At 38.3% G+C, this 17542-nt stretch overlaps 1 protein-coding gene across 2 annotated transcripts; it reads right to left on the bottom strand.

Moving 5' to 3' along the window:
• Nucleotides 1–4642: 4642 nt before the first annotated feature.
• LOC126998479 (aldehyde dehydrogenase, mitochondrial-like) lies at nt 4643–13655 on the bottom strand. Of its 2 annotated transcripts, none has more exons than XM_050860211.1 (13): nt 13493–13655; nt 11826–11930; nt 11600–11701; nt 11219–11384; nt 10692–10882; nt 10213–10302; nt 9951–10080; nt 9194–9378; nt 8437–8601; nt 7236–7393; nt 6446–6520; nt 6147–6242; nt 4643–4782 (listed from the first exon to the last, which is right to left on the bottom strand). In XM_050860211.1, exons 1-12 carry the CDS (start codon nt 13526–13528, stop codon nt 6170–6172), a joined length of 1476 nt encoding a protein of 491 aa, XP_050716168.1. In that variant the 5' UTR covers nt 13529–13655; the 3' UTR covers nt 4643–4782; nt 6147–6169. The 2 variants fall into 2 exon arrangements, with proteins under 2 accessions (XP_050716168.1, XP_050716169.1); XM_050860212.1 differs by having other exon boundaries at nt 6191–6242.
• Between the last annotated feature and the right edge of the window lie 3887 nt (nt 13656–17542).

The raw sequence follows: 17542 nt of genomic DNA, 5'->3' as shown, positions 1-17542 counted from the left end.
AACCCCTTAAACCAGTGATCTGCCTTGCACGATGAAAATATCACACTGCCTCGCGTTATTATTTCTTAAGATGCGAGTTGATGCAAAAATGTACAATAACTGCCACACTTGTATTATAGATTTGAGAACATGGATGCAAGTTTGTGCAATTATTTAAACTCCTATTTTTTTGTTGAACGATAAAGACATATTAGATTACATAGCGCCGCCGCAGATTCAAAATTAAGCTATCCATTGGTGTTTGAATTCACACACACACACACACACACACACACACACACACACCTCCTCCTCCTCATCATCATCATCATCGTTCTCGTAAATTAAAGGTAAAGTATGGGGCATATGCTGTAGTAGTAGCCACTCTACTCTATTTAGGAGCAGTAAGTAGCGGGCTTTTTTTTTCATATTGTTTTCTTTTTTTTACGCCCTTGCACTGTCTCCTCTGCTGTAAAAAAAAAGAAAAAAAAAGTAGCGTTGGACATCGAGGCTCATCTCCGTGTCATTGGCCCTCGAGCATAACCGTGTGCCGCCCGATGCTGGCCGTTTTAAAAAGTGCTGGCAAATCTTTTTATTTAAGAAGGTCCACTGAGAGACAGAGAGCGCCACATCCTGCACCACACACCACTAATGGGCTCTCCCTCGGAGGGTATTGGAATCCCTCCCGGCGGGGCGTGGGGCCGGATCTGGAGAATCCACAGAAGTCCCACGACGGATTAAAAAATACAGGGATTTATTTGCGTTACTTAACAATCCTTGCCATACTTCATTCAATTATTCATCTTTATCTATTCATTGTTATATTTTTTTATAATAATAATAATAATAATAATAATAATAATAATAATAATAATAATAATAATAATAATAATAATAATAATAATAATAATCATATAATATGATTATTAGTATTAATAATAATATATATAATATATTATTATTATTATTAATAATAATAATATATATTATATATATATATATTATAATATAATATATATATATATAATATATATATATATATAAATATATATATATTATATATATATATATTATATTATAATATATATATATATATTGCTTTTATCTATTTATTTATCTAATATCTTATGTTTTGTTTAATCACTAATTAATCAATTTATTAATTTATGTATATTTTGTTTTGTTACTTTTCTTTTTTAAGGTGGGGTGCATTTTAATTATGAAAGGACAAACGTAAAAAAAAAATAAAAAAAATAAGAACACCCTCTGTTTAGATTAAAATCTCAATGGAAAAAATCATTTCATATATTCGTGATTCTGATGAAAATCAACACATATGGAAAGGATATGATATGAAAACAATGATTAAAATGATTGACCTGGTGTGCACCAAGCTGACGCGGGTGAGACAGAGGACATTTGCACGGGTATCGCTTCTAGCACTCACCGTCACAATCAAGGGAAGATGTGAAGAGGAAAGTATCAAGACACCTCTCCATCCGAAACTGACCTCTTTCTGGCCTCTCATTCTTTTTTCTTTTCCTGGAACACCGTTTAGAGGGCTTTTTTATTTAATGTTTTGTTGTTGTTGTTGTTGTTTCCTTCCCTTGAAAAAAAATATTGCCTGCACTTCAGCAATATTCTCAGATCATAGTCTAAGTAAATACAACTATTGGTTGTTTCAAAGAACCAGTCTGACGGAGAGAGGTGGGGCCTGGGAGTTCAAGTCACAAAGGGCCAGCAGGGCTCCCGAAGGACGCCTTGGTGAGCGAACAAGTGTCATTCTACTACTGCTGCTGCTCTTGAACAAAATTTTACCTTGGCATTGTCGATCTCCATGTTGACGTCCCCGGTTAACAGGGAGTCACACCATCCTCTTGAAGGTGGCCAGGATCAATTTGGGCGTCGCATGGGCCGTGGCTGCCTTCCTGTGCTGTGCTGGAAAGGAACACACGCCTCGACGCACTAAGGAAAAAATGCGTACGGACCGCGGAGTTTAATAATTATTGTGTGTGGGCGTCACGCTTTCAGTATTATTGACATTATTTTCATTGAGATCCATGAAAGGGCATCACGGGTAAATAAGTCTCCTAAATGATATAGACCCTAACATCACCTAGATGAGCAGAAACAAAAGACAGACGGTAAAGTAAGAATAATAAAAAAGCAGGGACAAAAACAATGCCTAATGAGTTGATAGGTGGGCGTTGACTTTTGCTTTAAGCTTACCAGTGTCAACATGAAAAACAATCTCATCTGTAAGTACTCATCTCTCTGAAACAACTAAAATATGTGGTAATGGGGTAAAGGGTCGTAGGCACGCTTGAGCACGTCCAAGCTTATCACCTACTCAGCACCTCCCGCCGCACCTGTAAACCTACCTGCTGGCCGGCCCGGCGTGATTGCATAAGGACCCAGGAAACATGACTCCCACAAAAGCCAGTTGGGCGGTGAGAGTGGCTTTCCCGCGACTATGATAACAGATTTGTTTTATATTTCCTCTGTCGGAGATTCAGACACAAGGAGGCGGCATATTTCATTTATATTGCGCTGTCCAAGTGGTTATGGCGTGAGGAAATGCTTAAGGAATATAACAACAGTCGATAAACATAATTTGAAGATGCGTTGATTCCTGTATGAACGTGTTTTGTAATGCACTTTAAAGGTAAAATGGTGGTGGTTATAAGGTCGATGGGTAGCTACAAACAGCCTAATGTCAGTAGCCTACACCGGATTGTCGTATTGTGGCGAGTGTAGGCCTATAGTTTTCCTTTCGAGTGAGCGCGGTAGTTTCAAGGAATAAGTGCAACAGACAGTATCTTTCCAGAGAACCTCCTCTTGCTCGCCTGTTTTCTGCGTCAACACCTGCCCTTTAAATATCACACTGGATCGCGCATACATGTTTAAATATTCCCCTTGCATTTTTGAGGACCGCGGTGACCCAGCTACCGGTAACGATGGGAAGCTGGGTGATGATTGTGTTGATTTTATTTTTCGATTTATTCGCAGCTCCTATGAAGAAGCTTAAGTTTACGTTGGATCTTCCTTCTCCTCTTTTCACCTTTCCAATTTACCGTTTTGATTCACTTTTTTCTTTCTTTTTTCATTATTCCGGTGCCTGTATCGTTGGCTTCTCTCCCTCTCTAAAGCTGAACTCTTCGGCCGGAATCATGTTCAAAACTCAACATGGTACCACCTTTGCCCTTTAACGAAGTTTTGTCTTTTTATGCATTTTCTACTTGCCCCAGGCCTGTGATATGCAACATTATGTGTTTATCTAAGTATATAACTATGATGTGCCTCAGAATTAAACGATCGATTCTATCATTATGTCTTGTTAAACTAACACAAATCTTGCTGATTTGTTCTACAATTTACTTTTTTGTCGAAATATTATTCATGTGATTTTTATGGGGTCATCGACATGTATATATTCAGCAGACACTATTATATATGAGGAATGCAAGACTTACAGCAATACAACTATGGCAATGGCTTGTCCTCCTGCACGCCATGTAGTGGAGGAACAGAAATGGGTGGACAAGAAACATCCCTGTCCGTTTCTTGAACCGCGGTGGCGGTTCCGAACCGCGCTGAGTGTGCTTCGGGAAACTTTGGTTGATCTGCCATCGCTCGGCTTCAGTATTCGAAACAATCCAAAGTTCTATCTAGAATTGTTTGGGGGAGGGGTAAATAGAAACATAGAGCAAAAGAGTAAGCAAGTAATATTTCGAAGGGAGCGTTTCATCCCTACAAACCCTTCCCGTGGAACACCATGCAGCTGAATTCACTACACGCTGGTAATCGGGGAGTGCAGAACGGTATATATACATGTACATTATGTATCATGTACCATATACAATATTATGTAGGCTAGCATATGTGCGTTTTTCCTAAATACATCGGGTTTGATTGGTTATGAACTGTCAATATGATAAATTCCCTCGGCTTCCCACTAAGGAGAGAGAGAGAGAGAGAGAGAGAGAGAGAGAGAGAGAGAGAGAGAGAGAGAGAGAGAGAGAGAGAGAGAGATTCCTTTCAAGTTTTTTGTAATGTATCCAGATGTTTACACTTGGTCGACACTTATCTCTGTCCTGCCCCAAGCCGACAAAGCTGGTTAGTCATCCCAGAGGTGACTGTGGCATGAGATGTCTGCTTTCAGCCTCACTGTCAAAACTTTTTTTTTCAAGATAATTATTTCAACCAACTTATATCAAGTTATTTCTAGTCAAAGGAACTGCATAAAATATTTGGTGATACACTTATATTTCTCATATGATGGTTCTATCAGATTTTCCATTCAAGCAATCACCAGATTAAAAATCTCATCCATGACTATCGCATTGTTTAATTAACAAGCACCCCATTGCTCTGTTCTCTAAGAATCAATCACCTCTGTTCATTTCTCTTAACTACGTAGCCTTAACAATGAACATTAATATGCCCTAAACTTCTATTTATGCTCATCTTCCACAGGATGAAACCACTTAACACAGGACTGAGGACGGTGCAGCTCAAAATGTTTTTTTCCCCCAAGACAGACGTTTCACAACTGTATAAAATGCATTGGGATTTAGTAAATTAAGGGAATACTACTGCTATGAAGTTTCACAGGTAAGTCAATAAAGTTTTAAGGAACACAAAAATGAAGAAAAAAGAATAATTGTCTGAAAATTCTTTAATGTAAATAGAAAATTCTTCAATGTAAATATAATTTTTTTTCTTCTTATTTATATGCTTGGTCTTGATCTGTGAGACTTCTCAATTCCCCCAGCTTGGTACGTGTTACAGCTTGGATGGAACCTGTAACATCAAATATATTAAACAGGTAAAAAAAAAATCATCTTTTAGGTATATAGATTCTAGACACAAGCCAATACTCTTATTCAGAGTTTCCATTTTTTGGCTTTATAAAAAAATAAATCTATATATTTTGGACTTCATTACTTATTTAATCTACTTTTATTCCTTTTACTTATCTGCTTCAGATGCAGTATCAAAATACATGATGCTGAAAACCTTTCTGCAACTTTACTATAGTTCATTCAAATATCGGTTCATCTCAATTATGCACTGCAATATTAGGTCTTCTTAATACCCATTAGTATGATAATTTTTCTCTTCAATAAACAGTAAACTATAGCCACCTTACTAAATGTTAGAATGTTAGAATCTGTACAGGGAATGATGATGAAAATGATAAATGGGTTGTGGAACTTGCTATATGAGGAGAGACAAACATTTAAATTTACGTTCTCTAGAGAGGTGAAGGGTGTGAGGAGACTTGATCGAAGAATATAAATGGATTAAGTGGTTTAATGAGAATGAACATCAATAAAGAAAATATCAATGGAAAAGGATCTGGGAGTAACTGTATCGGATAATTTGTTGCCAGAGAGACATATTGCAGGTAAGACACAACCTGTTGAGGAACATAAAAGTTTCTTTTCAATATTTGGACGAGGAAAAGGAGAAATTGATTGTGACAGTGATACAACCAAGGTTGGAGTACGCAGCAAGAGTGGGTCACTGAGTACAAAGTTGAATAAAGGGAAGTAGAGAGGATTCAGAGGGGAGCAACAAAGTTGATTCCAGGACTAAGAGATTTAACATATAAAGAGTGATTGAGGCAATTGAACTTACCGACACTGGAACAGAGGAGGGAGAGGGGATTTGACTGTGGTGTATAGGGTATTGAATGGGATGGAGAAAGTGGACAAGGAAAATCTAATAACACGGGATACAAGTGAATGAAGAGGCCATAAAAGGAAGATGAAAAAGGAAGCCAGTAGAAGAGACATTAAAAAGAACAGCTTTCCATAATGAGTTGTGAAAGCCTGGAATAGCCTGGAAAAAGATTATAGTAGATAAAGAGATGGGCTAGAACAAGCATAGCTCCTTTCCCATATACCACAACTAGGCAAATACACACACATACAAATACAAAGATATGGAGGGGTGGGGGGGGACTTGCATTAAGATCACAATTATTATTTCTTTAAACGATATACCCTTTCAAAGAAAGTTTATCAAATTTAAGGACAAAAATACAGAAACAATAACATATATACTTCCAAGCAAGCATGCCAGATTGAAAATGATAGAAAGAGACACAGACAAACTGCCTAACATGCAAGGGCAGAGAAAGTGAGAGGAAGGAAATGCACCTCATTAGTTTAAAGGTGGTATCTCAGGACATCTTAGAAGGTACCTTGATGAGAATGGTCTTTGTCTCTAGGTACTCAGCCAAGCCATCTTCACCCCTGCAACACAAACAAATCACCCGCTTAGCAATCATTGTAGGACTGCCAGTTTACTTTAAAAATTCAGACCTATTAACAATTGTATTTGGGGCAGCATTTATCAAAGCTAACTCCTTTTGTATCCACAAATTTAAGAAGCATCATATAATTCATTTAATCCAGAATCTAAGATAACAGAGGATAAAAAAACTGTAAATACTTACAATTCCCTGCCATGTCCTGACTGCTTGTATCCTCCAAATGGTGTCTGGGGCAGGCACAGGTCATAACAGTTCACCCTGGAAATAAATAATAGTTCATCTTCCAAACACTTTTAATAGCAAAATATCAAGATTCCAAAGTCTATAACAAATATTTCAACTCAAATTCCTCAACAAAGTGACAAAGTTCCTTTCAACAGGGGGTCAACTTTGTCTTGGAGTAACGTTCCACATAATGAACAGTCCCCCTCATAATTATTATGAGGGTTTACGTTTTGACTACTGTAAACCAGCACAACCAAGGAAGGGCCTTCAACCGTAAAACTCTACCAAAAGCAAAAGTGCATCGCATTTGGTCAGAAAACTCTCTCTACAAAGAAGTAGGAATGGAGATGGCAAGATAGAGTGTAGAAAGAGTGCAATGTGCAAGTAGTTATTTCTAATTATCACTTTCTTGTCATCCTCATCATCACTATTGACCTCCTTTCCCACTTAGGCAAGAGGGAAAATAAACTAAGGATGCCAGTTCCTCTCTCAACTTCTTATATTGTAGAAAGTACACATGTCCCATGTGCCTCTTGAAACACTCTATGAAATACAGCGATCTGTATTTTTAATAATCGTATGTTGGGTATAATTTGATATATGGTATGATATCAGGAATGAAGCAGGAGTGGCATGTGCAGCGAAAAATTAATGGAAGTGTTATCAAGATACATAATGTGCCTTGGGAATGAAGCCAAGTGTTAACACAAACTATGCCACAGTTGTATGTGCATCAACATCTACATACCAGACTGAGCCAGCCCGAACAGCCTGGGCATAAGTGAGAGCCTTGTTGATGTCCTTAGTTATTATACCGGAGGCGAGACCATACTCAGTCTTGTTGGAGCGCTCAATCACTTCCTCAAATGTGCTGAACCTGAGGATCACCTGGACTGGCCCGAAGATCTGTTGATAAGGGTCAGTGGTGGATCAAACAGCTCTGTGTCCCCATCCTGCTCCTGTTATCTAACTGAAAGGCTGGAAAGTGAACTGTGTTACGTTTAAAGAACAGGCTGCTACTGAGCTATCTCCTTTGATGTAACAAAAATTAATAATAATAATAAACAATTAAATGAATAAAGTCTAAACAATGGCATTGATGGTGAGCAGATATATGATAGGTATATCCAAGATCAAACAGAGCATTAACAACTTAAAATCATTATGGAGATTATGGGTGGATGAAACACCTAATGATCCTGCAAATAAAATAAATAAATAAATAAATAAATAGAAAAAAATGGACTACTCCACATCACTGGCAATAAATACAAGTGCATATAACATTTAGCAGTCATTCAAGCTCAAACAAAATCTCAAAAATTGGAGTTTAATGCTCTGAAATTCATGCCCTATTGTATGGCACTAATGCATAAAGGTATCATATAGATATGTGCGGAATATATACCGCAATAGATGCTCAGTTCCATGTCGCAATGTTTAGGAGAGGTCAGACTGTTGTGAGAGTGACGACATCAGAATTCCTTCCGCTGTCGTCACTAACAATCTGACCTCGCCTTAACATTGTGACATTAAACTGAACATCTATTGCGGCATACACACTCTCTCTCCTCCTGGCAGCTTCTTTCTGGGCGGCGGTGTCCTGGTGTCAACTCAGCGGAATTTCTCCTGCTGTCGTCACTCACAATAACCTGACCTCGCCGAAACATTGCGACACTAAACTGACCATCTACTGCAGCACACATTCCACACATATCTATATGATACCCATGTATATAAATTAGCGCCTTACACTATTAGCAAGTTCAGAGCAGCCAATGAGTCTTCCTGTCACCTAATCACTTTTACAGAAAGTCACTAATACCTAAAAAGAATTCAGCACTATTTCAGACTTGACTCCTTCAACTCGGGGCAAAGATGAAGTGACCCCTGAATCTAAGACCATGATGTATGTTTATGAACAGTAAATCAGATATTTCTGCACTCACCTCCTCCTTGGCAATGGTCATGTTGTCTGTCACCTCAGAAAACACTGTTGGTTGGACGAAGTAGCCTTTGTTCCCCAGCCTGGCTCCCCCACACTCTAGGCGGGCCCCCTCAGCCTTGCCCTTCTCAATGTAGCCCAATATACGCTCCATCTGCTGCTGGCTCACCTGTCATTGCAGAGGGACATTTACTGAGTCTTTACCTTAGTACTTCAGTGGTATGTCTTGCTCTTTGTGTTATGTGTAAGTTAACCATCACCCTCTTCTGCCATCCTCCTCCTCTCTTGTTAATGTGTTAGGATTACAAATGAAAAATATTTAAGGGACAAATCACTCAAAAAGAAAAATAAAGTTTAAAGATTCCTAATTTGCATCCCTTTTTATGCACACAATCTTGAAACCTCTGCCAGCTATTTCCAAGTTCTGTTGATTATATCAGTTACCATGGTTTCCGTGGCCTTGTGCCTCCCTCCACACAGGTCTTCCCAACCTAAACATCAAAATCTCCTGAGCTTTACGACTAAATTCCAAGACTGTGGATACTATTTATAACTACTGCCAGTTTCAGTTCTTCTCTTTGCCTTTCTGCCTTTATCAGCATTAATTTTTTTCTACCAGCTATGTAATTATGATGCTTGCCATTTAAAAGTTAATAAGAGTTTGTACAATAAATGGAGCATCCATACTATGGATATATGTAGGTAACTGAAAGACAAAGAGAAGATGCATTTGAATGAGGCAAGCTGTAACTAAAGTGTACCTGAGGGCCCTGTTGTGTTTTCTCATCAAAAGGACATCCCACAATCCTCTCCTTAGCCAGCTTCACAGCTCTCTTTATAAACTCATCATAGATGCTCTCATGCACAAAGGTCCTGGAGCCAGCACAGCAGTTCTGGCCATGGTTCCCAAACATGGCAGTGTGGCACAGCTCAGCAGCCTCATCCACTGACCAAGGAAGATCAAATATATCTTATATCAGTTACAAGTTTCAAAAATTATTTATTTGACAAATCAATCCTAATTATGTTTCTCCAACTCATTTTTCTTTTCATTATTATCAGTCAGTTTTCTATGTAATTTGGGAGTGTTAGAGACTTGAAAACATGAAAACATTAGTAATACAAAAAAAAATATAAATAAATAAATAAAAGGATATAAATAAAGACATTCACATGCAGTAACACCATAACCTGAAAATCTATGAAATTAACATTACCTCCACTAACACAATATGATGACTTTCTTGCAATCAAAGAACCAAGTTAAACACCTAAATGTTAAAAGGATGCAAACCCAATTCATGTAGTCTTGTATAATGTGATATGGTACATTCTTTGGCACAGCCAATACATGGGCATGCAATATAATTAATTTTCCTTCAGTGCTGGTAAAAGGTAGATTGGAATGAAGAGATAGAGCAAACAAAATGTATGACAAAAACTATAGTTGTAAGAATGGTAATGTGTGTCACAGATTACTTGTGAAGGTAAGGATGCCAGCGTTATCAAGATACTCACGGTCTCCACAGTCTTCACACACCACCAAGGGACTCTTGCCTCCCAGCTCCATGGTCACTCGCTTCAAGTTGGAGACACCAGCAGCCTGCATGATCTTCCTTCCTATGGCTGTTGATCCTGTGAATGCCACCTTTGGGGAAAAATTAGAGATTCACAGTGAAAGTTACCTATGAGGATAGTAATGTCAGTAATGCTCCCTTATGTCATGTTAACTAGTTTTGGGAAGCAATTGTTGGACTGTGCCAGTTATTCTGTAACATACCTTATCAATATCCTGGTGATGGGCTACAGCATGTCCGGCCACATTTCCAAGCCCTGGCACTACGTTCAAAACACCAGGAGGGAAGCCGGCCTGCATAACCAATAAATGTGTTTATACTGGGAACACCCACCTCAGCTCCTAACAAATAATAGTTTTCAATTTATTCATGCATCGCCTCCCAATCCCCACTTCTCAACACTTTAGAGTAGACTCCTATGCAGATGACTTCACCAATATATCACCATTTCAAATTTTGACAAACAGAAATTTTCTTATCAAAAACAGGGTATTCAAAATCACAAGCAAAAAGTTAAATATAAAAGGTGTTGCTCTCTTCTAATGTAAGACGTATTACTAAAAACTTCTACTTCTGTGTAAATTTGTATCTTTTTTGCTTTAATGCATGTTTAATGTATTATAGTCTGATTATTTTCTTTGTAGCTCATGCCATAAACCAACAAGTAATCTGTTGCACTAACCTTCTTAGCTAGCTGGGCCACATAAAGGGAACTTAGTGGTGTGAGTTCAGCAGGCTTGAGGACAACAGTGCAGCCAGTGGCCAATGCAGGACCCCACTTCCAGGCCAGCATCATAACAGGGTAGTTCCAGGGAATGATCTGGCCCACCACCCCCACCGGCTCCTTCCTTGTCAAGCACATGTAAGGGCCGTCTAAAATAAGAACATGCGTGTTGGGCATCCATGTCACCTGTATTCACCAACTACTGATAAATATGATAAAAGAAACCAGACTTAAGATTATCCAACAGCAAAAATTCAGTTTCTATAATATCAATTTAAATATTTGAAAGAGCCATGAGGCAAATTAAAAATTTCTTATTTGATGTTTCTCTTCAAAATAACAAATAAGAAGCATTTAATATATTCCTCTTCTATTCTTTGAGAAAATTCAATGACTTATCACAGAAAATGAAGAGGAAAGATATCTGTTCTAGGATTCTGAAGTGTCTCAGATGAAGGAAGGAAGGTCAGACAAGCAAAACTTACCACAAGGAACAGTATCACCATGAATCTTGTCACACCAGCCAGCATAGTAACGGAGGGTCTTGACGGAGTAATCGAGGTCACCCAAGCATTCTGTGTATGGTTTGCCGTTGTCTAGGGTGTCCAGCCTAGCCAAGTAATCAGAGTCTTGTTCAATCAAGTCACACAGCTGCAAGATAAATTATTTTTTGTGACATTTTTTATTTCAAACATATTACCCAACCATTTAATCTAAAGTTAAAATCATAAGATAATCTATATTTCAAATCTAACAAAACTATCACATTACTTTGACACACAAAAGAGACAATGCTGATTTAGGGTTGAGGACAGCCTTTCTGGTGTCACTGCTAGCATCACCTTGGTGAACACGAATATTACTACCTTGTACATGAGCTCTCCTCGCTGAGAAGCATCCATGGTGCGCCACGGGGCTTTGCTGCTGAAGGCTGCACGTGCTGCTGCCACTGCCTTGTCTACATCCTCCTGTTAAGGTTAGACATAAAAAATATTATTTGCAGAAGACTGCACTGTATTCTTCACTTGGGACTTATCAGAGACATTATGGAGACATGGAGGACAGAACAAAACTGAAACTTTGTTCACTGACCGCAGATGCCTCGCTCACGTTGGAGATGACCTCCCCTGAGGAGGGGTCCAGCACACTGAATGTCTTCCCGTTTGCTGCATCCACGAATTCATTGTTGATGAAGAGCTGAGACATGAGTGGTAGCGTTAGCTTGTCATCGATATACACTCACTGCTAGTGACTCTGCTTTTCTCTATATGCATGATTCTAAGAAAAAGGGAAAATTTACTTAAATATGTATAAGAAAATTAAGAGAAAAAACTCATTGCATTCCCTGTTGATGTTGTTGTTGGTATTAAAATATTGCATTACTTACCATTACTTACAACAAAGTAATTATTTATTATTTTTCAGATCTAAAAGCAGACTAAACTATAATTTATCCCATACTGATTCACAACAATCTTGTTACAGAGTATTATTGAGGATAGTAAAACAAGAGCCCTTACAAGGCAAGAGCACTCATATATCAGGCTAAGAAAAGTGTCATGATTCTAAATATGTTAATCTAAATTACTGCCCTGTCTTGTTCCCTTAACCCTGGGTAAACCTGGTAAAGGTACATAAACTGTGGTGACAGTCTGTGCTCCTGTTACTAATATAATACTCCTCCACCTCCTTTACTTCTAGAAATAAAAGCCTGACAGACATGATGGGGGATATCTATTGGTTAAAAAAATAGGAAAATTTACAAGATGTGAGGCTTAATTCAAAAGCAATGTTTTTAAAAGGAATTACACCGATACCATTTAAAAACACTTCCCCTGTGGGTAAATATAGAAATTCACACATTACTTTGAAGACAGAGCCACTGATAACCTATATGAAATCATTAATATATGTAGCATAGAGCTGTCTGGCTGCCTATAGCAACCCACACCTTGCAGATGAAGTTCAAATCAGTCTCATGAAAAAAGTTCCCCTGGGATAAATTAACAATCCACTCATAAATTTGGAGACTGGGATAAAATAACAATCCACTCATGAGTTTGGAGACAATCACTGATGATCCATGAGGAATCATTTACACGTGTGGCATCAAGTCGTTCAGCCTAGCAACCCACAATCAAGTGGAGCCACGGTCAAGGTCACAGTGTTGTAGCTAGGGGTGTGACACTGCTGAAGCTTGTCCCCGTGGCTGGTCAGGCCCTTACACTGACAAGAATGATCAGTCTGACACATTAGACCCTTCAAGATCTGACTTATACTACTACTGTCAACTGTCATGCAATCCACTCAAACCCTTTCTTGTGTATGTAAACGTGATGGTGTCTTCATTGTATTCAAGCTATATCAGACTGCCATGTGACACAGTTCTTATCCCTCACAGTTGATAGCCACTTATATGACACCTACATGATCCTACTGTCACTGTCATGCATTCCACTATTACTCTATTGTGTATATCTACTTATGACAGTGAGTGAGGTGTTAATGAACTTTAGCTGTCAAACTACCATTACACGTTCTTTTTTTGGTTAATTTCTTACCTTTAAAGTTCATAGTCTTTACAATATTAAGAGTAAACAAGCCAAAGTGATATATACTGGCAGTGATATATATTGACAAGACAGACTACAGTAACTTGGCGTGCATGAAGACCAAACACTCCCTCCCTCCCTTCAACCTGAATGACACACGTTATAGACAGATTTAGAGGGATACACTATATATTAACTTCCTCTCACCTTAGTGTAGAATATTTCCGGCTTCTTGACAGGCATGGTGGGGCTGATGTGTGGAGTACTGAGCGTGATGTGGCTCGCGGTGCCGGTTGGAGTGGAGTGACCGAGTGAGGGAGATTTGGGGGTGGCCGCTTCGCCTTCTCCTTTCTTCCTCTTCTTGTGACCTATTCCTCATTATGTATCGCTTCTTCGGTCCTCCTTGACTCATTTTCACACTACCTACACTATGTACTGGATGGAGGAAGGGATGGCATGTTCCTCCCTTCTCCTTTGTTGTGAAAATCAACAATAAACTTATCAATCAATCATGAATCTTCACACTTTTATACTTCATTACACACACACACACACACACACACACACACACCGTTAATTATATGGAATTATGATGTAGCCTATGTATGCGTATTTGTATGGTGTCAATTAAAAGACCACTTCTTTTTTTTCAGTCTCATCTACATATAGGCAGATATATAGCTGCTATATGCACTTATTGAAATTCATTGTGGTACTTCCATTTATGATAAGGTTCTTATTTTGGCATGTTCCTCCCTACTCCTTTGTTGTGTCTGCAACAATAAACACCAATCAATCAATCAATCAATCAGTACCGTCAAATGAGTACCTATATGGATCTCGAGCTATTCATCAAGGTGTTTCGTTTTACTATACAACACTATTATTTACCCAAACAAACCCTTGAACAACAGAAGTTATGCTAATTAACTACTCAGCAGAGTAGGCGGTGGCTGAGTGGTTAGCGTTCGGGCCCCGCATTCACCGCGCCATGGACAACGTCGGTTCGAATCCTTACGCTACCACCTGGGCATTTTCACTCACCGCCGAGTGGCCTAAAATAGGACTTCCCACATACTGTCCAGAAGACCACCCATCAACAAAGACTCTAGAAGAAATCGTCAAAGTGATTCAAGAATGAGTTCCGGGGGGTAGCATGAGCCAAGCATAGGCTAAATGGTGCCACTATAAAAATTGCCAGCGCCATGACGGGCATGGGCCGACCACCACAAGGAAGGTAAAGAAGAGGTAATGTCACTCGCATAGAACGTGGAGAACCAAAATTCGAAATGAGCTTTTTTATTAGGAGCTCTTGGATGCTTTTAATGTTATAAACTATTAAAATAAAATAAAATAAGATGACGATTTTTTGTTATTTATCGTATTAAGCAATTGTTATTGAATAAAAAATAGAAATAGAAATGTTAATGAGAACCCATCGTGGACGGTGATTGGCTGGCGTCACCCTTGTTGCAGCACGACGGCAACTCAGATGGAAAACAAGAAGAAATATATAAGCTTTCATTCATTTCCAAAGACCAAAAACTAAGAAAAAATGGATAGAAGCGTGCAAAGAAAAAGACTAAATAAATAATGATGACAAAAAAAAACCCATGATCTGCTCAATGCATTTTGCTATGAAACCATAAAACTATCAGTATACCCACAATTGCCCAACACTAAACCTGCCAGGACTGCAGCGCACCATTAAGAACTTCATTTCTTATGAGGAACACATAAGTGAGTATTATTATTAATCAAAACATACAGCTACCATGACTGGGTACAGATCCATCCACTGTACTATAAGCTGGAGATGTTTGCTGAATAAAGCGTCAATCATATCATGGTCATATAGCGACAAGGTGATTTTAATTGAAGGTTGCAATGATATTCATTATTATTATTATTATTATTATTATTATTATTATTATTATTATAGCTGAAGAAGCAGTGTTCTATGCACTGCCACGGAGCCTGCAACAAAAGGGGGCGTGGCTGCCCAGGCTAAAGAGTTGCCAACGAGTGATTTCCTCCTTGGACCACCAGGCCCCTGAAGAAAGCCTCCCAGCGCTACAGGCGAAGACGTAAAAAAAAAAATAAAAGTAACCCTTGAACAACACAACTTATATAATGAATTACTCAAGCTAGCCCTCAAGTTTCATAATGTGCAATAGATCAGTCATATCATCTTATTTATTATTATGGTTAAATAAAATGTCTGGAGCACAATGGACTTAACAAAAGCACTCGTCATATCACCGCTGCTGGAGGTCACGCGTGCAGGTGTTGTAGGAGACTGCCTGGTCATCTCTCAGACCCCCGGTGTCTGATCCACTTGTCATGTCTAATACTGCAACGTCCACATCACCATATCTTGCTATTCCACACATTAGCCAACAATGTAAGACAATAACGCAACCCAAGAAGCTAGATATATAGTATACAGTACGAGGATAATGAAGTTACTAAAGACAAGTTACATAATTTACAGTGCTTACCATGCAGTACACCCACGGGCATTACACATCATATCCATGCACTCACTACATTAATTTTGATTTACATTCAATTCTCTTTTCGAGTTTGAGTTTTCGAGTCTCTTTGCTTACAACTCACTAACTATTTTGAACTTTATTAACATCGTATTACGTCCTCCGGCTGCGTTGTGAGCTTGTGTGCTTGGTTCACTGATTTCTAATATAACAAATTTTCTTATAAAAAAGACAGGGTATTCAAAATCATTGAAGCAGTGGTTTGGTTACGTATATATATATATATATATATATATATATATATATATATATATATATATATATATATATATATATATATATATAGTTAGTTAGTTAGTTAGTTAGTTAGTATGTGCTAAGTAAAGTGCACCTATCCCCCCCTTACTCGCGGGTTCAATACTCATTCATAAAGTGTAGTAAGTATAAGAAATATCACCATTCATCAGTACAGCTCACACATGCTATGAATTGCACTGAATTTTACGTAAACTTCTTACAAATACGTAGGCATAGTTATTAAAATATCACTTTACTGGTTGAGAGATAATACTCACCTCGAGGTCTCCGCCATTTTTTCCCCCGACAGTGTGCCCAACATTTCCCCCAGCGATTCCGTGACAATCTCCCAACACACTAGCTCCAACAATTCCCGCAACATTTTCCCCAACAATTCCCCTGACAATACTTCTGACGATTCCCCCAACGATTCCATTCCATCAATCAACAGTTCCCCCAACAATGTAGTATATATAGGATGTGGCTACCATCATTCCTGCATCACCCTTTCACTTACTAATTTATTGTCATATCAGATAACTTCTTTCCTCAGTTAGAACAACACGTGTTTGCTTGGATCGAGATGCTTACGTTTGGTGCTGATATGCTTCACTTCCTTGATTGACTGATAGTTTATTGTTGCAGATGTACAATAAAAGAGAAGGGATCCATCAACACAAGACTGCAAAACCAGACGAAGTAGCATTGACCTTGACCCCCTGTTGACATTTCTGTGAGTGGCACTGCCTGTATATAATTATGGTAAAGGTACGTGTACACGCTAAAGCTGCGCATGACCTCGGTGCTCATCTTCGACAGACTTAGTTTAAAGTGGTTTGGCCTCATGGAGCGAATGAAGGAGAGTGAGATGACCAGAAGGGTGTATGTGAGTGAGATAGAGGGATTGAGGGAATGTTAGAGGACGAACTCCAGTGAAATGGAGATATAGGGTGCAAGAGTACGTTAGGGATCGAAAGGGGTGAAAGATCCTTGAGAAAATTTGAGCAGGCAAGGAGGGATCGATAAAGATGGAAATTCTTCTGCCGTGGCCATCCCCTGGTGGGAGCTCTAAAGGAGCAGGCGTCGATGAAATGATGATGATGATAATAGACAGGGCCAGTACATGCGGGTTACCACGATTACCTTATATATATATATATATATATATATATATATATATATATATATATATATATATATATATATATATATATATATATATATATATATATATATATATATATATATATATATATATATATATATATATATATATATATATATATATATATATATATATATATATATATATATATATATATATATATATATATATATATATATATATATATATATATATATATTCAATAAAATAAAGCTGGTTGCCCTGCATCTGGCACCCCGGTCGACTACATTAATTTATTGCATAGGACTATCTGATTTTTCAAACTAGTACACAGGCTTG

This window comes from Eriocheir sinensis, chromosome 14 (assembly GCF_024679095.1).
Source record: "Eriocheir sinensis breed Jianghai 21 chromosome 14, ASM2467909v1, whole genome shotgun sequence".
NCBI classification, from domain to species: domain Eukaryota; kingdom Metazoa; phylum Arthropoda; class Malacostraca; order Decapoda; family Varunidae; genus Eriocheir; species Eriocheir sinensis.
The sequence above is the reverse complement of the archived record's forward strand: the minus strand, read 5'-3'. Positions and strand labels throughout refer to the sequence as shown.

Coding starts and splice junctions, on each gene's coding strand:
- LOC126998479 (XM_050860211.1), bottom strand. CDS start 13,528: ATGCCTGTCAAGAAGCCGGAAATATTCTACACTAAG. Junction 9,379..9,950: donor GTGTGAAGACTGTGGAGACC/GTGAGTATCTTG, acceptor TTCCTTGGTCAG/TGGATGAGGCTGCTGAGCTG. Junction 8,602..9,193: donor AAACACAACAGGGCCCTCAG/GTACACTTTAGT, acceptor CTGCAATGACAG/GTGAGCCAGCAGCAGATGGA.